The following is a 21851-nucleotide window of genomic DNA, read 5'->3' as shown; positions in this document are numbered from 1 at the left end:
AAACTGGGGATAATAACAGAACTCACTGTATAGAGATCTCATAAGCACCAAATGAGTTAATACATGTAAAGCTCTTAGAACGATGCTAGCATAAATGAAACCTGCTGTAATAAACACATATTTGGGCTGCTGTCTCAGAAGAGGATGCCAGCACAAAGTTCCAAAGGCACTGAGATGGGTAGCATTCCACCAAATAAGAAAAGTATTTGTTGGCCAAAATACACATACCTTTCCCAGTAACACTAACCCAGAGAGTTTTGAGAGTCTTGAATTTTCTCCCAGCCATAAGGTTCTTGGCTTGAAGTAACAATCTGGTTAGGAACCATTGTTTAACCTCTGCCCGGGGGGTTACTCTGCTTTCTTTTTCCCTGTCATTGCTCTGGGAGGTTGGGGATGGCATAGTTCCTTGCCATGCCCCTCCACCTTTGTCCAATGGAGACATTTAGAGTACAAGCAGATCTACCTCTGAGATCATACTTTATCTTCATTATTTGTTTTTGTATTCAGAGCAAATGCTGTCCTTTTTCAAGATGGGGAGCACAGTTGTAGATAATCAAAAAAAGGGTAAAATCTGTAAGTAAGTTCTGTCTAACTTCAGAATATGTCAGGATATATGGGTTGCTTTCTCTGATTCTTTCTAGCACAAACTAGTATTAAAATGAGCTCAGTTCCAGAAGCTTTCTGTACATGCTGACAGAAAAAGACATCCCAAATGTCTGTTAGGGGACCATGGAGGCTGGATGAGCATAGAACATTTGCCATAGTAGACACTGGCATCTGAGGATTTTGACTGTACAGCCCTTGCTGGGGCATTCAGCGAAGGGAGCAACTAATGAATGCTTATCTATTATTATCTTTGTTCTTTTTAGGCAGACAAATTTCAGATGTATGTCACCTACTGTAAAAACAAGCCTGATTCCAACCAGCTTATCCTGGAGCATGCGGGCACCTTCTTTGATGTAAGCTGTGGTTTTCTATTCTTGAGCAGCTGATGAGCAGGTGGAAATGCTTCTCTGCTTTGGCATAATGGATGTTTAGCTATCCTTTTTTCCTAAATTTTCTTTACTGGCCACTCCAAACCTTAAGCATGGAAAAAAAAAAAAACAGTATATGTATTTTGTTTTATCCCTTCCTATCTTGACCAGTGTGATTTTGGACGAGGCAAATTTGTCTCCATGCCTCCACACCAAACCTAGGTAGCCATAAAGCACATGTTTAGAGAAGGCCCACTATGATGCAGTGGTTGATTAATATATTTCACTTCTGCTTCACATACAGCTCTCACAAACGTAGTGTTTCCAAAAGTGTGATCCTTGGACCTCAGTCCACGTCTATTAAATCAGAATCTCTCGGGGGGAGCCCAGCAACCTGAGTTATAAGGAGGCCTCTGGGTAGCTGAAGCCCACTCAAGTTTGAGAATCAGTTCTCTAATGCAATTGATTCAACCTTGGCTACACATTGGAATCACCTGGGGAGCTTTGAAAAAACTGATTCCTGAATCCTGTGTCTGAGGTTCTGCTGTGATTGGCCTGACTGTGGCCTGAGCATTGGAATATTTTAAAGTTTCTGGTGACAGTGATGTGCAGCCAGGGCTGAACACCTCTGCTATAACAGAAGCCAGGAGAAGAGTGAGGCTGATGTGCCTTGTCAGATCCTTTGGTTTGGAATGATGACACAATCCTGTTGAGGAATGGTGGGATCTATTTAGTGCTGGTTCCCAAAGAGAGTGACCTATTGGCTTTACAGTAAGCAAAATCAAAGGGGGCCCTGCAGGATTCAAAGGATGAATAAGAGGGAAAGATGAAATTGGGGAGAAAAGAAAGTTTAGTGAGAGGCGGACTATAGCAGTGAAGGCCATTTTGGCAGTCATATCGGAAGTGACAGAAACTAGAAACAGCACTTTTTAAAGGTTATCTGTCTATCTTTCTGCCTACCTGTTTTCATTTTTTTCATAAATCTTTGTATGTCTACTGTATGCAAGATAGTGGGCTAGGCCCCGTGGAGTATATAAAGACATTTAAACATGGCTCTTGTACTCAAGTGTACAAAAGACACCTTCCCTGAGCATCTTTCTAGCCTGGCACTGCCTCAACAGAAATGATTCTACAAATGTCATATTGCTCAGTAAAGAAATGACTCTTGAATGGAAAGAAGCCAGATGAGGAAAAACGCACATGATTTTTTTAACGGAGCATTGATATGGAAATGGCTCTATGTGTCCCACATTAGAATATGTTGGGTTAGATTTGGCATCACAGAAGAACCCAAGAAAAGTGCTTCTCTCACCTGATACTATTGAGTATCATATTAGATGCCCTACGCCACCATTACATCTGATTGAGAATCTTTTTCTCTTAGGATGCTTCTGTTGATTATTCATGAGCAATATCCAGAAGGGTCTTTTTGAAGTTTTAAATGCATTGTGTCCTGTCTTCCGCTTAGCACTTTTCTGACATACATGTCCTGTGCTCTGAGCATGCCTCAAACTCTTCTGCTTCCTTATCTTTGCTTACACTGCTCTTTCTGCCTAGGATAGATTGTGTCCCCTCCACACAATACAAACACACAAACACACACACCCTTCTGTCCCTCTCTCTTCAAAATTCTTCCTATCCATTAAAGTTCACATGCTACTTCCTGCATGAATCATTTCCTTTGTACTTTGTCTCTTTGTCATAGCATCTATAATGATTTGCCTTTTGGCAGGTTAACAATGCACCTTTCTGTTACTCACATCTCCCTCCACCTGTGAGCTCCTTGAGACCTTATGCCTGATTCATTTTTGTCACATCCCAGTGCCTGGCACCAGACTGTATTTTCCCTTAGTCCTACCTACCTTTCATCCCCATTTCTAGCCAATTTCTATGCTTTGATAAGTCAGATATATCCGCAAATTTCCCATTGTGTACCCCATTTCCAACATAGTGCCTAGTGAACCTCTACATCAGTTGGAAAGACTGATGGAAGCCAGAAAACTGGTCCAGTATGAGTTCTTCAAGTCTGCCCTGGAAGTGGGAATGGAGGACAGTAGACTCTCTGGATTGCTTTCAAAACTTTCCAAAAGGCATAATCTTTGCAGCTTATTTTCATTCCATCAGAAGAGTTTCCTTAACTTCTACAATTAGGAACCATCTGCTTTAGGCCCTCATTCTATAAATGAGATTTATAAATGAGATAAACCCTTAATAAAGGCAGTCACCTAATATCCATGACTGTAAAAAGAACGCAGAGAATTAAAGTCCTAGAAAGGCTTACACATTCACATGATCCAGAATTTTTGACCCTAAATGTGAGAACAGCATGGGTGTGATGTCCAAGCTTGGTTTGACTGATGTGGGTCCCTCCCTCTCTGCTCCACATGCAGCCTTCCTGAAGCTGGGCTTTTCATCAGAGAGGGAAGAGTGCCAAAGGTGAATTGTTGCTTGTGCTTTCTTGCCAAAGCTCCCAGATAAACTCACAAGGTTCAGTTGCCTGAAGAGAGTCAAGCTGCAGCTGTTTTGCCTATCATCCTCAAGCCTTGTAACTACACACCTCTAGGGAAGAGACAAATAGTGACAAAATTACTACTTTCTGGGATAGAAATCATTTCTTATAGGCAATGGAATAATTTTTAAAATTATTATTATCTCTCCTCCACCCTTCTTCATAGCCCCATAACAAGTCCTATCAAGTCCATCTTTAAAATATTTCTTTTATTCTTCCTAATACTTTGTTCTCACGAATTCTAGCTTAGGGCATGCCCCTACATTGCATACCTGGACCTATTTTTAAAATAACAGCTTTACTGAGAGATGATTTCAGATATCATACATTTCACCCATTTAAAGTATGAATTCAGTGTTTTTGTGTGTGTGCTCACAGATATGTGCAACCATCCCTACAGTCGATTTTAGGACACTTTCATCACCTCACAAAGCAACCCTGTATCCTTTAGCCATCACCTCCCAGCGCTCCACCACAAACCCCCACCCCCAAGCAACCAATGATGTACTTTATGTCACTACAGATAGATCTGCCTTGCCTGGACATTGCATAAAAATTGAGTCATAATACATGGTCTTTTGTGACTGGCTTCTTTCACTTAGCATAATGTTTTCAGGGTTCATCTATGTTGTTTCGTGCATCAGAACTTCATTTATTTTTATGTCCAAATAATATTCCATTGTATGAATATTCTACATTTTGTTTTTCCACTTATCAATTCATGGGTATTTGGGTTTGTCATGCATAGACCTGGAATTTGAATTGCTGGATCATGTGGTAACTTCAGATCTACACACCTGGGCTTTTGCAATAGCTTCATAACTTGTCTCTGTCTATTTCTCCAAGATTTACCCCCATGTTGCTATTAGATATATATTACTCTTTCTGAAACGTTACTTTCATCATGTGTTTTTTTCTCTTTTTTGTTGTTGTTTGTTGTTTGTTTGTTTTGAGACACGGTCTCTCTCTGTCACCCAGGCCGAGTGCAGTGGCATGATCATAGCTCACTGCAGCCTTGACCTCCTGGGCTCAAGTAATCCTCTGACCTCAGCCTCCCAAGCAGCTGGGACCACAGGCACGTGGCACCATATCCAACTAATTTTTGTATTTTTTGTAGAGATGGGATCTGGCTATGTTGCCCAGGCTGGTCTTGAACTCCTGGACGCAAGCAATCCTCCTGCCTCGGCCTCCCAAAGTGCTGGGATTACAGGCATGAGCCACCATGCCCCACCCGTTTCTTCTCTTTAAGATCTGTGATGCTTTTCCATTGAAAAACTTACCCTCATATCCTAACTCTTTTCTAACTCAAACCCATCAATGACCCAGCCTTGCATATCTAACTTTATTTTTCACTTCTTATGGAAGGTGGGTGTGCATCCTCTGTACCATTCAGTCATGGTCCTCATCATCATGTAAACATACAATGATTATTTCAGCCGATACATTTTGTGTTTGATGTAAGTGAGTGTCATTTCTCCAACCTTTTACTTAACCCACCCCACCTGCCCACCTCACCTCTTAGCCCCAGGTGAGGTTGAGGCCTTGTCTCTACTAACTACCTGGCCACTCCGAAACCCAGTAATCTCTCCCATTTTTATTGGCTGTACCATTTCCTGTACTGTCCTTTGTTGATCTCTAGTTCATATGCGTTGAGTATTCTCAGCTAGACTGTAAGCTTTTTGAGGACAGGGACAAAAATGTACCTTTTTCTGCTGCTTATAACCCCTAGACTTTGGGGAGTAGAAGATCATTTTGGAGGTAGGATAGAGAATAAAAGGAGACACTAGAAGCACAAACAGCAATTGGAGGCCATGGCCTTAGCCTGGGCGTGAGTGATGAGGGTGATGTCCCTGGAAATGGAAAGGAAAGATTTGTCACCAGGGATAACAGAGGAGAAATGACTAAAATTGACTCCATGGTTTCTAGCTTAGGAGACCTGAAGAATGAAGGAGGTGCCATGGATCACTATGAAACATTTATAAGAAATAAAGTGATGACCCTAAGTTGGGATGTGTTAAATTTAAAGAGAAGGATGGTATTAATAAAGGAGATATATCCATGTGCTATTTTAAGGTGACTGAGGGCAGGGAAAGACTCATCAGGAGCCATCAGAATGGAAGTCAGAGCCTCATTCTCTGCCTTCCCTGTACTCTCTTCTCCCCTTTTTGGAGCTGATTTCGTTTCACTCCTACTTCATCTCTCCTTACCCTCTGCTCTGTTATTTACCTTGTTGCTCTCTTTTCTACTGCTCTTTTTCTCCATTTTTGTTCAATTTCTATTTGTTTCACATACCTGCTTCTTTCCCTAACCCTTCTTCCTTTTCCGTCTCTCTCCTATTTTCTCTCTATATCCATCTTGGTCTCTTTTGTTTCTCTTTTTACTCCCTCTCCCTATCAAAGAACATGTTCTCAAACTTGTCTACCTTTTTCTCTTTCTTCCTCTCTTCTGACCCCTGCCTCTTTCCTTTCAGAACACACACATACACACGCCCCTCTGTGTCTAATTGCACCTTGTTCTCATCCCTGCAGGAGATACAGCAACGGCATGGTCTGGCCAATTCCATCTCTTCCTACCTAATTAAGCCTGTCCAAAGGATCACCAAATATCAACTTCTCCTGAAGGTACCTCCCCTCCCCTCCACATCCCCCTCCACTGCCTACCGCCTATGGCAAGGGAGTCCCAGCTTTGGCCCGTAAGGATGGGAATGCTTCCACCTGAAGACCTTTCTTCTACCTAGAGCAGAACTTCAGCCCACACTGGCATTGCTGTCCTATCCCATGGAATTCCAGATGCCTATTTTAAGGCAGAAAGGGAAGAAAAGGGAGCAGGAATAAGTTGTGACTATTTTCTCATCTACCTACCACTGCAGAACTTTTAGCAATTGCCTTCTCAGGCACTGACTGGCTCTTAGAGGCTTTCTTGTCCCTCCTTATAAAAGCAGATTCTTCCTGGTAGCCCTGCTTTTGATGAAATCAAGGGTCAGAGTCTGGCCAGGCACAGTGGCTCGTGCCTATAATCCCAGCACTTTGGGAGGCTGAGGTGGGCAGATCATTTGAGGCTGGGAGTTTGAGACCAGCCTGGCCAACGTGGTGAAACTCCATCTCTACTAAAAATACAAAAGCTTAGCCGGGGTGGTGGTGTGCACCTGTAATCCCAGTTACTCGGGAGGCTGAGGCAAGAGAATCACTTGAACCCAGGAGGCAGAGGTTGCAGTGATCTGAGATCACACCACTGAACTCCAGCCTGAGTGACAGAGGGAGACATAGTCTCAAAATAATAATAATAATTAATAAATAAATAAAAGGTCAGAGTCCTAAGGGCAGTGCCAGTTTACATGGATAGTTGAGGCCAGAGTGGCACCTACCATTGTCTTAATCTCTGTGTTTGCCAAGACAATGAGGATTTTGAGGGAAAATAGTCAAAGGGTACATATTAAAACACAAGAGTATTCTTATATCTGTAGGTTCTCGCATGTTGGGGTTCTTCTGGAGCCAACCAAGAGATTTGGATCTTCCTTCAAAACCTTTTCTTTAAAAGTTAAATAACCAAATATGCAAAACACTAAGTAATTTGAGTTGATCCTTCTCATATAAGAATGCATTGATACATTGAAAATCATGTCATTTCCACAGAAAGCCTGGGGAATTGACACAAGTAGTTAAATAACCCCCATCTATATTAATTCCTAAAGTTTAGGGGTAGAGTTTTCCCTCATTTGAAATACACTGCTGGATGCTCCTTTAATGCAAAGATAAAGGGATAGTAGGGGACATGTTATAAGTACATTGTGTAATTTCAGAGAAAATCTGATGTAATTCAGCTCCTGTTTAGAGATGCCTGCAAAAATTTGCATAAGCTCGTTTCACTGAACTTGAAAACCAGTCTAATTTCAAATCCACCATTCTAGTCACACTGGAGTGAGTTCACCATTCCTAGCCCATGGAATCTCCCTAGCTTAGCACTTGAGGTTCCGTGATGAGAGGCGTGAGGGCAGCAGTGCAGTGAAGGTGCAGGAGCCTGTGCCCTGGTAGGGTTTTCTGTCCTCTGAGTCAGAGTGGGGCCGTGCCACATCATTTCCCTTCAGCCTCCTCCCTGCAATTCTTCTCCTTTCTCATCTCCAAGAAGAGGCTACGGGCGTTTGCTTCCAGGATTCCAGCCATCCAACCCTGCAGAAATGGCTTAAAGTGTTACAACTGGACATCACACCCTCGGCCTTTACTGAGGACTAGCGTGAGAAAAGAGTGTGCAGGCACCCCAGCTGTCCTGGCAGAACTGCTTTCCCTTCTTTGTTTTTTGAAATTTCTTATATAAAGGCTCACAAGAAATTCTTGTGAGACCTCAGGACAGGGGCATAGGGAATCCTCTCTCCTGAAAAATGGATATACTTTCTGTCTTTAAATGACAGGTGCTCAGGCCCTTCTTTACCTGTGGCTATTAGAAAGTTAGCATTGAATTCTGTGGTTGCTTACAGTAGAATCTCCTTAGCCCAGATTTTGTGTATAATTATCTTCTTCTTTCCTATCCCACTTAATGCTTGGCCTTTTAAAATTATTTTTCATGGCCGGGCTTGGTGGCTCATGCCTGTAATCCCAGCACTTTTGGAGGCCAAGGCAGGTGGATTGCTTGAGGTCAAGAGTTCAAGACCAGCCTGGCCAACATGGCAAAACCCCGTCTCTACAAAAAATTAGCTGGGCATGGTGGCATGTGCCTGTAATCCCAGCTACTCAAGAGGCTGAGGCATGAAAATTGCTTGAGCCTCGGAGGCAGAGGCTGCAGTGAGCCAATATCATGCCACTGCACTACAGCCTGGGCAACAGGGTGAGACTCCGTCTCAAAAAAAAAAAAAAATGAATAAAATAAAAAATGAAATTATTTTTCTTCTGCTAATAGACTTTTTAAAATTGATTTTTATGGTTTTTAATGTACGTATCCCACCCAAAGGTTTTTCAGGAATTGGTGGGGTTGTGAATTTAAAAAGAAAAAAAAAAAGGAAAGAAAGACAAACCAGTGCTGACTCAACTATCCACACTCCCAGTGTCTTAAATCAACTAAGATGCAGTTCTAAAAGAAATATAGTTTTTTACCTCTCCCTTTAATCCTGTAAGGTATAAGCCTCCTAGGATGAATTATGTGGCACAGACAAGGGAGGGAAGTTGAGGATAGAATAGGCTTGTGTTTTGCTGTAGGCAGTTGAAGGAGTGGGCTCTGGAACTTTGTTCTGGAATTGAGTGTTTTAGGAAGAGGTGCCTATAGAAGTAGCTAAGAAGTGGAAAAATAAAGTGGCAGGAATTTGATTGTGAGGAAGTAAATTTTTTTTTTTTTTGGAAAACAGGCTGGGCACAGTGACTCACGCCTTTGGGTGTCCAAGGCGGGTGGATCACTTGAGGTCAGGAGTTCAAGACCAGCCTGACCAATATGGTGAAACCTCATCTCTACTAAAAATATAAAAATTATCCAGGCACGGTGGCATGCACCTGTAGTCCCAGCTACTCAGGAGGCTGAAGCAGGATAATTGCTTGAACCTGGGAGGCAGAGGTTGCAGTGAGCTGAGATCGATCCACTGCACTCCAGTGTGGGTAATAGAGCGAGACTCTGTCTCAAAAAGAAAAGAAGATAGTTTTGGTCTTTTTAAAATGTGCTGTTGGCAGAGTGCCTGCTGAGTAAGAGAAAAATAGTTTGCTGAGCTTTTACTATAAATAAATAATATGGGATTTATTTTCATAAAGTCAGTTTTATTTCAAATAAATGTATATTTAATTATCGGTATCCTCTGGGTTCATCACTTTAGATATGGCGTGAAAGTAGAAACTTTATGTCAGAGTGCTCAGTATTCTTTATGTAAATCTGCTGTGGCTTTACAAAAGGATCCTAAATTCTCCTTATCACAAAGTATAGCAAGGATCAGAGAAAATTTATTGGCCCAGCTGGTAGATTGGTAGACTTGCTCAATTGTTTTGGGCAGGGGGGATTAAACTAATTCGTGTTTTCTGTCACAAACTGAAGCATATTTCTTGTTTTTTCTCTTATGTTTTACCTCAGGATTTTCTTTTATGATGTATGAAAATAAGATTGGGAAGGTTAAAATAAGGAAAGGGGTGGGAGAATCTGAGAACTTTAGGTTGGCAGAAGTCAATATCACTTTCTGAACAAGGATGACATTATACTGACTGGAGCCAAGGACAGAGCTGAGCACTGATCACTTCTCCCTCCCAAACATGTGCTCTAGGGGGCGCACTTCTTCTTTGGACTCTCAAAGCTCCCTTATTCCCATGGGAGTGTATCCAAGGCAACACTAAGGATTGGATTTTTAGATCAGACTCTCACTAATTAGATATCTTGCCAAGTATAAAGCTTGACTACTAATTTCAAGGATACAAGTAATTCCAAGACAGAGGTGACATGGGAAAGGGCCAGGACCACCAGTGCTACTCCAAGCCTTTTCTTGCAGCATCAGGACGTGCTGAGGCCAGATTGATCTACAAGGTCTGTAAATTATGTATGTCACATTGTATCACCTGCCCTGAAGAGAGTCATTTGGTCATGAAAGACATTCCCCTTTTACTCAGATAGCTGCGTAGCTTATGTGACACCTTCCAGAGAGCCATGCCTCTAAAGCCACAGATTCTAGCATTATTTACCATAAGAAGCCCTAGACAGACCAGATTTATCCTATTAAAAGCATTTCCTAGATAAGTCCTCTTTTGCTAGCAAGTACCATTAGGTTATTTGTCAAGAGGTCTGTCATTAACGTGTTTACAAGATTTGATCTGGTGAACTTCTTTCTTTCTGGGAAAAGCACCTCCACTCAACACGCATCCCCCGCCCCCTGGAGGAGAGAGTATGGATTGCAGATCTGTTGCTTAACCATTCCCTTCCCAGTATCAAAGTGAGCAAGATACAGTGACCCTGATAGGAAAAATGAAAAGCCAACATTATTCTGGTCTGGGCAAAAATCATTCCAAGTAGTCTTATGATTCTTAAGATAGTTGGAAATGATCTTTTCTCCACCAACCAAATACTGTATATATTTTATGGGGATGGTGATGACTGAGTCTCCAGTGAGGAAATACAAAAGAAAGGACATACTCCCCAGCTCCCCAGGAGGTAAAAGAAAGAAGGTATTGCCCTTGGAAGCCTCAATGGGGGACAGAATATAGGAGAGACAGGGTTGATGTGGTGGATAAAGTGCCAGACTTGGATTCGGGGGACCTGGATTCAGGCCTCTGCGTAGCCTCCACTGAGTTCTATAACCTGAGGAAAATCACTTTATCTCTCTTAATCGCGCTTACCTCATCTGACAGTGAAATAGCCTAGAAGCCCATCTATTGGCCCCAGATTAGGAACTCCTGATCCATATGATCTAAAAATATTTTATTACTCTAGGGTGTCATAAGCCTATTAAGTCTGCAACCTTAGGTTGTTCCCAGTGGGATGGAAGTCAGCATTCAGGCTGTAGAGGCTTGTAAATAAAAGTGGTGTCAGCAGTAAGCATGCAGGGATATATGGGTGCTGCATAGCACACTCTTTATCTTCCCTTTATCCTTCTCATTCTCCTCTTTGTTCTCTTTATTGGATTATACAGTACTGCACCTCTGTTCTTGTGCTTTACCGGGGTAGTCCCTTCCCTAAGAGGGCAGTCCAGTGACAGAGAATGCCTCAGTTGCTGACTTACAGATCAAGCCATTTGGGAGTTGGGTTGGATTGAGTTAGTTTGGGCTAGACTGGGCTGAGAATGCTCAGTGTGAGAGAAAAATTGTGGTTGAATTCTTGGAGATAACCCCTTACCCCACTTCACTTTCTTTATAGCTCAGAGGGAACCATTACAGAGAGCGAAGCTGGTCTGTAATTTCCTTGGTGGGTTAGGTGGTGGGAGGAAGCTGGGGGAGATGGCCCTAATTGTGTCTGGACTTTTTTTCTCCCAGGAACTTTTGACTTGCTGTGAAGAAGGGAAAGGGGAGCTCAAGGATGGCCTGGAAGTGATGCTCAGTGTCCCAAAGAAAGCCAATGATGCCATGCATGTCAGCATGCTGGAAGGTAGCTGTCCTCCCCGCACTGGGGAAGCCTCCTCTCTTCCTTAAAACGGGGGAACTTGCATCATGAGAGGGAAGTGGCATGAAGTTAGACAAAAAAAGCTAAGGCTGGAAGAGAGAAGAAACGACAAATAGTTACATAGGCCCTTGTCGTGTGAGAGGGGCTCCACAAGGACCAACCTGGCTAGCACCCTGCTTCCAGGAAGGACCAGGCCTAAGCCACTGGAGGTTATGTGGACATGTTGCTGCCCATGAGAGAGTCCAGGACAGGCCATTACCCTCACTGTTGGTGTGCTAGAGCTCCCAACCCGCAGCAGGCTTGTTTGTGTAGCATCTGCATTGCATCGCCTTGGTCATCACAATGAACAGAAATCCTGATCACATAAACACACACAGACACACACACACACAAAACATACCATCTTCAGCCTTATGCTCATTTTTTTATTATGGTAAAATGTACATAATATGTATAGCATAAATTTACCATTTTAACAATTTTTGAATATACCGTTCAGTGGCATTAAATACATTCACATTCTTGTGCAACCAGCATTTTGTCCTCATAGGTTAGTAAGTCCAGCCAAACAACTCTGATAAGACTTCAGTCAGCTGAAACTATCTTCTTGGGACCAGAAACCTGTAGAGTAAGATTCCAGTAAAGTCATCTTAACACTGCAGAGTGAGTGGGCAGAGCAGCCGTACTGGGGCGGAATTTGTTAGATGAGTTACGATTTGACATTTTTTGGGGAGGCCAAGGTGGGTGGATCACGAGGTCAGGAGTTCGAGACCGGCCTGGCCAACATGGCAAAACCCGGTCTCTACTAAAAATACAAAAATTAGCCAGTTGTGGTGGTGCATGCCTGTAATCCCAGCTACTCAGGAGGCTGAGGTATGAGAATTGCCTGAGCCCAGAAGACAGAGGTTGCCGTGAGCCGAGATCGCATCGCTGTACTCCAGCCTGAGCGATAGAGTGAGACTCCATCTCAAAAAAAAAAAAAAAAAATTAACATTTTTAATGGGTTCTAAAGGAAATGTGTATAGTCTGTTGCAAATATGTAAACACGTGGCTGTTTCATCTCTTCTGGACTCCATCCTACTCCACCAATACCACCACCACCACCACCACCACCTTAGGAGACTTGATATGGTCTCCATATTTCCTGGATAATCCTTAGCACCTTAAGCCTCAATTATTAGAGCAAAGGAGCCCTGGCTATTTTCCGTAGGCTGAGCAGGAACAATCTAAATGTACTCCTGTTGACACAGTTTCTCCACTCCTTTCCTCTCTGTTCATACCTTCACCTCTACCCCACCGTGAAGTACCTGCAAGTACCCAGCTCCTCCAGTCTGTCCCTGACCTATGCTCTGGATCCAGCTACTCCATGCACGGTCTGTTTACCAGCAGCAGCAACAGCACCTGGGAGCTTGTCAGAAGTGCACATTCATGGACTCACCCCACACCTACTGAATCAGAATATCTGGGGAGGTTGGAGGGTGGGCAGTAATCTTTGTTTTCACAAGCTCTCCAGCTGATTCTTATGCACATTAAAGTTTGAGAGCCTCTCTTAAAAACTTAAAGTGGTGTAAATATAAACTGTATAAAGTGGTATAAATATAAACTGTTGAAGTCTTGTGCAAAGCAATCAAAGGGGGGAATTCTAGAAATGGAATATAGGAATTAAGGTAGACCAGGCACGGTAGCTCATGCCTGTAATACTAGCACTTTGGGAGGCCAATGTGAGAGGATCACTTGAGCTCGAGACTAGCCTGGGCAACAACAGCTGGTCTGTAGAGACCTTGTCTCTACAGAAAATACAAAAATTACCTGGGCATGGTGTTATGTACCTATAGACCCAGCTACTTGGGAAGCTAAGGTGGGAGGATCACTTGAACCTGGAAGTTCAAGGCCACAGTGAGCCATGATCATGCCACTGTGCTAAAAAAAAAAAGAAAAAGAAAAAGAAGAAGAAGAAGAAGAATGAAGAGAATTAAGGTAATATGACAAATAAAGATGAACTGAAGACACTCAGTCAGGAAGTGTTTGTCCTCAGCCCTACTCATAGCTGCAAGTCAGGAACAGTAGAAAGTTGTGGAGGACAAAGGAGCTATGGGATTTGCCCTTGCAGGAGGCCAACCGTGGGTATGTGAAGATGTGAGGTTGCACAGGACCTTTGCAGGAGATTCCACTAATATTGGTTATGTATATAAAAGACGTGGTGCAGGAAGGGGTCAGGAGAGATCTAATTGCAATGCTCAGAGATGTCTATGGAAGTGTTCAGCAGTCTCTGGAGTTAGCAAAGAGAGAAAAACCCTTTAGGAACTGAGGACTAACAATAAGAGAGGCCTTTCTCCAAGACGGGAGTGGAACATGGTCTCCCTGACTGTGGCAGTAGAGAAACTCCACAGGGTGAAAATGGATGTTTTTCAGGGTTCGACGAGAACCTGGATGTGCAGGGGGAGTTGATTCTCCAGGATGCCTTTCAAGTGTGGGACCCGAAGTCGCTGATCCGGAAGGGGCGGGAGCGGCACTTGTTCCTCTTTGAGATCTCCTTGGTTTTTAGCAAGGAAATCAAAGACTCTTCAGGACACACGAAATATGTTTACAAGAACAAGCTACTGGTAGGTGGGGCAGGTGGGATAAGACAAGACTCCCTGCTTTCATAGAACCCATGGGCAGGAAGGGATCTGGACACACTCATCTCATCTCCTCCCTGGCCTCCACACCAAAACCATCCTGGACAAATGAAAATGTCTCCTATTTGGAAAGCACCCCACTCACCTCCCACGTCTGCATTTTAGAGTTCACAGTTCTTCTTTCTGTTTGCTTTTAGCACCTCCCTCTTCACCTTCCCTCCCTGGTACCTGCTAATCAGGCACGTGCCTGTAGGTCCTTCCATCCTGGGTAGATGAACAGAATATCCAATCTGTTAAAGTTTGATTGACAGAAGCCCCTCCCTCGGTCCTCTCCTCTTTGTTGCCTTTCCCTTCCCACCCCAGCCCTAAGTTTCCCCACTGCCCTCCCCTTCCCCGCCTCTCACAGGCATTTCCTGTCTACAGACCTCAGAGCTGGGTGTGACCGAGCACGTGGAGGGCGATCCCTGCAAATTCGCCTTGTGGTCTGGGCGCACCCCATCCTCAGACAATAAAACAGTGCTGAAAGTAAGTACTGCTCTCTGCTAGGCACAAGATTAGGGTTGGGGGTAATAGAAGTAGGGGTGGGCAAGTGATGCCTAAAAGCTAAGGCGCAGAGACTCTACTGAGCCATGGGCCTCTCTTGGAAATGGTAGCATCACATGAGTATTGAGAAGCAAATTCTATCCTGAAGGTAGACCCAGAATCTCAAAGATGCATGGTCTCTTCAAGTGCATGCACATGTGTGACCAACAGGGAAGAGGGCAGGGAGTGGCCTGCGGGGCCAGCTCAGCAGGGCCCACTTAAACTGTGCTCTGTCCGTATGTCCTCCTTCAAGTGGCAAGAACAATTGACCCTTTGACAAAAGGCACCTTGATTTGCTCTACATTCATTTGACATTTTTTCCTAAATAGCTTCTGTGTAAAAGGTATAGTGCCTAGTGTGGTGGGGGATAACCATGTACAAGATATGGACCTTATTCCCTGGGAACCTATGTTCTTGAGCCCCTAGTAAATCACATTAGTATGGGGACCATGCTGATGGGGAGAAGTGTCAAGAGGGGGCCTTTCATTAGAGGATGGCCTTGAGGAGTCATTGTAGCTCTCTGGGGCACAGCAGTGATGTTAGCCTGGCTGAGCAGCGATCATGCAGCTGATGGAGCTCCTAGCAGTCATTTGCTTGTCAGGAAAGTGCCCATCACCAAGGAAAAGATGGTCCAACCCCGACAAAAGCTTCACACTTGTTCACTCTGAACTGCCAGCATAGCTGCTACCTGTTGTGAGGCAGAATTACCAGAAAAAAAATTTTACCAAGACAAATGGAATCATCATAAAATGATAGCAGTGCCTTAGTTAACAGAGTTAGCTTGCCACAAGCCCAGGACTGACTGCTAGTCAGTTCAAGTCTGTGGAGCCATGCTAGGTGAGCATCCTGACATATATCCATACTGATTGGGAAGTAGATGCTGCCCCTCCCAGTGCCCACTAGACCTCCCCTGGATCTAGCAACCGAGGTGTTAATCCCTGTCCCAGGGGGAACTTCCAGATTCTGTTCCAGCTCCAGGGCAGATATCAGGATTGGTCAGTGCCTTATGGGTTATGAAATACTTTGACAATTACTCTCATACAAGTAATTCTGCATTGAGTCTTGAGGTCAGAGCACTGTTCTGGGAGTTGGAGAAGCCTGTTTCTGGTATTAAAAAGTCATAAGTATGAAATGATAAATAAACTCCCCAGACATTTGGAATCCTTGAAAATAACAGATGAAGACTGCAGGAGGGTTGAGAGCTGTTTTTGGCGAGGTGATGGGAGTTGGGGTTCTCAGTCTCTCTCCCTGTGGCACTCTAGGCCTCCAACATCGAAACCAAGCAGGAGTGGATCAAGAACATTCGAGAAGTGATTCAAGAAAGGATCATTCACCTGAAAGGAGCTTTAAAGGAGCCACTTCAGCTCCCCAAAACACCAGCCAAACAGAGGAACAATAGTAAGAGGTAACAAGCGCCTCTCCCTCCAGCACTGCCTGCCTCACAGGCTTCCGGGCACGGGAATGGGATGAATCTTTGCTTCTGAAGGGGGATGTGCCCTGCAGGTGGCACTTTCCAGGAAGGCCTGTGAGTTCCACCTAGGATGAGTCATCTCATCTTTAAGCATCTCATGAGTGTCAAATTCAGCAGGGCTTCACTGAGCACCTCTTATTTGATAAACACTCTGCTAGGTGCTACAAGATTAAAGGAAGTGTAAGATGGGTCGATTCCCTTAAGAGCCATCTAATAGCCATGTCTCACACATGAAATAGACCAGAAGAACCACCAATAGGTATCATAAATGCGATAAGAATTCAAAGAAAGGGGACTTTAGATGAGCCCTAGAGTGGAGGAACGCCGGACTGGTTGGATAGTGAAAGGGCTTTGTGTACTGTAACGTGTGGAGTGGTGGTTTCATTGCAGCTCTTATTGCAACACCCACAGAGACCTCGCCTTCATTCACCTATGATAAGCAATGTCATTGGGCAGAGGAGGACTTATTTCTTATATCTTTCTGGACCCTTCTGAATCCCAGTTTCCTCTAAACCCATGGATGACTTCTTAAGTATGTCTTTCCCAAGTCTCCATGTGACACCTACACTTCTAATGACTCTTTTGGGGGATACTTCCAAAGAAAGCATACAAAAACTTCACATACATTTTGAAGAAAAAAAACAGGGTTCTAACAGAGATGGTCATTGGTGGTAACAGGTTCTTCCCTCCTCCCCTGTACCTGAATGGAATAAAGCTGGAGGATTTAGTTGACCCTTAGGTACCAACCAGGACAAGCAGTGTAGGGAGCCATTTCAGGGCCTACGAAGCAGCAGCAACATTGGTCCTGAGCAAGGTGGTAGCCAAAAGAAGGATGTGACTAAGGTAGAGAAACCTCCGTGGGGCAGAAGCCCCAAGACCTGCATGACCAGGATAAAGTCACCTCCTCAGTGCTGCATGGAGGAATTGTAACTACTCTAGGGGAGGGATCATTTTGATGTCAGTTATCTATGTCCAGAGTCCAGGTAAGGAGGGGGTGGACTAAAGTCTAGCAGTGGAGACAGGCCATGCCTCAGGGAATCCATACTTTAATAAAGAAATTAGAAAGGAAACAAGTATAAAGAAATGGTGGTCTAGGATCATAGTGAGAGAGGATACTCAGGTGAGGCTGACTAGGGTTATTTACCCTGACATTGCCCCTTTTTCCTATAGTAGGAGAGTTTGGGCATTTCTAGAATATGGGAAATGCGTATCTTGGAAATGCCCCTAACTTTTCTCCGCTCCCACCTTTTCTCTTGTCCTGTGATGGGTGGGTGAGAAACCTTGGCATACTCTGCAGAGAATAACCAGGTAGTCTATAATTCCATTATCTTAGATTCCTGGATATGGGGACAGTTTATAGAGGAGTTCATTGGTTGGGGAATACTACCCACACTCCTAGGTGGGCTCCCCACGTCCCCCAGAAGTTACTTCATCTGGAGTGGACCAGAAGGGCCCACCATGGGCCAGAATAGCAGGAAGCAGAAAGTACAGCCAGCTCTCAACTGTCTACACATGATGGGGAGCACTGGCCCAGTTAATCCAAAACAACAGATGATCTAAAAGTCCTTTATTTTTGGTTTTGAAATGCGTCACATAAATTCTTTTTACAGCAGATTTTCCTTCCTACGAATGTGTGGCTTATGTTATTAAAATAAATTGACATTTCCCAAGCCCACAAATGATGGTGAGAGAGCAGTTGACTTAGAAGTGTTCTGGGTGGGAGAAAATACTTTTTATGATGAATAGACATTGTGTGTATACATGTGCACATGCCTGGGTACTTGCATACACACACATCCACATACATCCACACGTATACCAGAGTGTAATTATTTAAACCCTTTGAGGTGAATTCATTATTTGTGGCACTTTGTTCATGTGGTAGGATTCTCAGGCTTTCGGTTTCCCTGTCCCCTGATGCCATTACTTCTCCACAAGCAGCATCAGGGTGTCCTTTATAAAAGCGCCCATTGGAAGAGCTGTCGTTTCCTGTGCTAATTCACCTAACCCCAACCCTAACCCCACATCTCTCCCAGCTTTTCCTGGCACAGACCTTGCAGCCTTCATCAGTTTCCAGACATCCAGTCCCTCTTGGCCATGCTGTGGGCTCGACACAGGATAGGGGCACAGTTCTACAGCTGGAGAGCTGAAAGAATGTGGGAGTGGGACAGCTGTATGGTCCGGGGCCCAGGAAGGGGTCTAAATGCCGGGGGTGCACTCAGGAGATGGTCTTAGCTGACACACAGCAGCACAGCTGGCTCCAAAGCTGCTGTGGAACCTGTGACTGTTCTCCAATCTTTGAGAAAATGCCTTGGCTGTCTGTATTGATAAGAAATCATCATAAACACGCATGAGATCCTCAAAACCCAGCCAGATGAAGGCAATAAATTCCTTCTCCACACCCAGGTGTTGAAGGTCCAATAGCAGGAATTTCCCAAAGATAATAGCCCCTGGAGACAATATTCCACTCAACCTGTTTTCCTGAACAGAAGAAACTTAAGTTTAAAAGAAATCTTGGCTGGGTGCAGTGGCTCACACCTGTAATCTCAGCACTTTGGGAGGCCGCAGCGGGCGGATCACCTGAGGTCAGGAGTTTGAGACCATCCTGGCCAACATGGTGAAACCCCATCTCCACAAAAAAATACAAAAATTATCTGGGTGTGATGGCAGGAGCCTGGAATCCCAGCTACTTGGGAATCTGAGGCAGGAGAATTGCTTGACCCTGGGAGGCAAAGGTTGCAGTGAGCCAAGATCACGCCACTGCACTCCAGCCTGGGCGACAGAATGAGATTCCATCTCAAAAAATAAAAATGAAAAAATAAAAGAAATCTTATCACTTCTGTTTTCTTTATAGGCCAACTGTAAATGAACCCTCATCCTAATTACAGCATGTACAAAAACTTGAATACCCTGAATTTGGGATTATTGAAATGACCTAATCACTTGAATAGAAGCCTAGGCTCTAAGTAGGATATATATCTTCCTACTGCCTGTTATAGACCCATTCCCAAATATATATATATATGTGTATATATATATGTATATATGTGTGTGTATATATGTATATATGTATAAATACATATATATATGTGTGTATATATATTCACATATACATACACCCCCTCTGCAGCATGGGCTGGAGGAGTTTTGGGAAAGGGGGTCATTTTGCGTTCAGTTATCAACATAGTGATTATGTATTTACTAAGTGCAAGAAGTGACATCACTGAAAATCGCATAGGGCCACTCTCTTTAGCAGGATAATTTTAGACAAATCCCTGCTAGAAAGTGCGAGGCGCTGCTCTGCCCACCCAACCGGAAATCCTTGTGTGCTCTAAACCCACAGTGGTTCCCCCCACCCCCACCCCTGTTTTTTTTCTCTTCTTCCTGCAGGGATGGAGTGGAGGATATTGACAGCCAGGGGGATGGGAGCAGCCAACCAGACACCATCTCCATTGCTTCTAGGACCTCTCAGAACACAGTGGACAGTGACAAGGTAGGACAGAGTCCTAACCTTCCTTCCCCTGAGACTTCTTGATGGCTCAACCACCCCTGAAGAGGTACCCCTAGAGAATTTCTCTCACTATGGATCCTACCTTCAGGAGCCAGTTGTCTCTTTGTGCCAAGAGGGAAAGAACAGGGCTGGAGGAGGCATGTCCCAGCATGAGATCTGGTCTGAGGGGATGGAAGACTGCGGTGGTTCAGGCTGACCTCTCATGTTGGGAGAGTTTAACAAAAGTGGACAGGCTGAGTAGTGAGGGAGTCTAGGTTTCTTCTCTTTCTGAGATGCCCCACCTGGGCTTCTTGGGCTGCCCTGCCTTCTGGGAGGACGGATCTCAGGAAGGCTGAATTGGGATAGTGTCCTGAGACCTTAGTGGCTGTGATTGGCTCAAATTTACAGTGATTTGAGAAGAGCTCATCTCAAAGTTAGACTGAGCTTAAGGGTTTGGGAAATGGCCACAGAGATGCTGCTTGGTAGCAGCCTCTTATCCAAAGGGACTCTAGTGGAAATGATGCTTTCCTCTGGCTAGATTATTGGGGCTCAGTTGCTGAGAGACAGGAGGACCAGGAAGTGCTATGTGAAGGATGTAGTTGTTGTGTGAGAAAGCCTGGCCACTTGCTTTCTAACATTTTGGAGCAAGTAAGCAAAAGTTAGTAGCTCTGATGGGAAAGCAAAAGAAAAGAAACTGTAGCAAAGGCTCTGTGTATTTGCCCCAGGTAGGTGAGGAATGCAACCGCCGGAATCTGTAGCAGGGGGAAGAAAGGGTCCATGTCTGAGCCTTCTCTCATTTGCTTACTCCAGAATTCAAAGAGTATGAGATAATCTTTTGCTGCCTATTAGTGATCTTATTAATGAAGTTCTGGGTTTCCAAAGACTATTTGTCCCTAGTTTATTCAGACCTAGTATTTTGGCCTGCTCCTTCAGGCTCAGACAGCAGGCTGTGTCGTTGCTTCATCTTAGTTTTCTAAGTTACAGGTATTTCTTTTAAAGATGATCTGCATTCATTAGGATTTTTCCTATTTTTTCTTGCTGGGAGAAAAAAACCATTGAGACCTTAGTGTGGGGACTGTGCCCCGAACCTGCTGAAATTATGGTGCCAAATCACCCTAATCATGCTTTAGACTAGTGCTCAGGGTCATTCAAGGTAATTCTGACAACTGCCCTCAAGTTTTTAAGCCTTTTTCTACTGACTATCAGAGTGGATGGAAAATTAGTTTTTTTTTTCCACTTGTAAAAACATACAATGAAAAACCATGTCTGTAATTTCCTGTCTCCTCCGACCTGTTGTCTAGAAATACAACCTAGTGTTCCTAGCGTATAAAAAGTGTTCGTCTTTAAACAGTCAGTGGGTGGTAAGTCAAGTGCAGTGTTTCCCATGTTCAGACATAGATTATTAGTGTCATGGTCCAGGGAATTCATGCCTTCCAGCTGCTAATCCATCTTCCCAGCAGCTCTGACTTTGACACAGACCCCTATGCTAGAGCCATTTATTTTAGGAAGACCTCAGCTCCAGCTATGCCTTGTCTTTCTGGCAAGGTGTGTGGGGCTGGACTAGAAGACCTCTGACAGCAGCCATTTTACTATTAATGAGGGGTCCTTGTACTTAGACTTTACTCTACAAGTAAGCAAGCAGGCTCAGAGAAACTAAGTGACTCACCCAAGACAATGCTAGTAGTTGTGGGAAGGCAGGAACTAGAACACAGATCTCCTGATTTTTCCAGTTTTCCCCCACTCTGAAAGTCAAAGCGTTGAATTCAGATGCTAGGATGAATTCAGCTGGTCAGTTTTTCTGCATATTTCACAGAAACAGCACTCACATATTCATGTAGAAGCACCCATCATGTGCCAAGCTCTGTGCTGGATGCTGTAGAGAGATGTGGACTCTTTGTTGAGTGTGAATCTCTACCTGTGTAATTTTTTGTTTCATGTCTGTCTCAATAGCCAGGTCATTGAGCCCTGATGAAGGCAAGAGCTGTGTCTGTCTGTTTCATTGCCGTACTCCTGACACGCAGCACAGAGAGGCTCAGGAGATACTTGTGAAATAAATAAATAAATAGAGGGAACAAAATGACTGGTCTCAGGAAACTCCAGGAGGAAGAGGCAGCGAAAACCAGTGGTCTGAAAGCAGACAGATATATGAACATTGCAT

The 21851-nt window shown here is 44.1% G+C and overlaps 1 protein-coding gene across 26 annotated transcripts in view; it reads left to right on the top strand.

The window, feature by feature from the left end:
- KALRN (kalirin RhoGEF kinase) overlaps positions 1 to 21851 on the top strand; it is a 708666-nt gene that overhangs the window by 458389 nt on the left and 228426 nt on the right. For all 26 annotated transcript variants that reach the window (XM_050781536.1, XM_050781534.1, XM_050781532.1 and 23 more), the window contains exons 27-33: positions 870 to 959; positions 6012 to 6104; positions 11406 to 11517; positions 13945 to 14135; positions 14574 to 14675; positions 15995 to 16137; positions 19594 to 19696. In XM_050781536.1, coding sequence (XP_050637493.1) covers positions 870 to 959; positions 6012 to 6104; positions 11406 to 11517; positions 13945 to 14135; positions 14574 to 14675; positions 15995 to 16137; positions 19594 to 19696 — 834 coding nt within the window. The remainder of the gene's footprint in view (positions 1 to 869; positions 960 to 6011; positions 6105 to 11405; positions 11518 to 13944; positions 14136 to 14573; positions 14676 to 15994; positions 16138 to 19593; positions 19697 to 21851) is intronic.

The sequence above is a fragment of the Macaca thibetana genome, chromosome 2 (genome assembly GCF_024542745.1).
Source record: "Macaca thibetana thibetana isolate TM-01 chromosome 2, ASM2454274v1, whole genome shotgun sequence".
In the NCBI taxonomy this organism is placed as follows: Eukaryota; Metazoa; Chordata; class Mammalia; order Primates; family Cercopithecidae; genus Macaca; species Macaca thibetana.
This window is presented reverse-complemented; position numbering and strand designations above follow the sequence as displayed.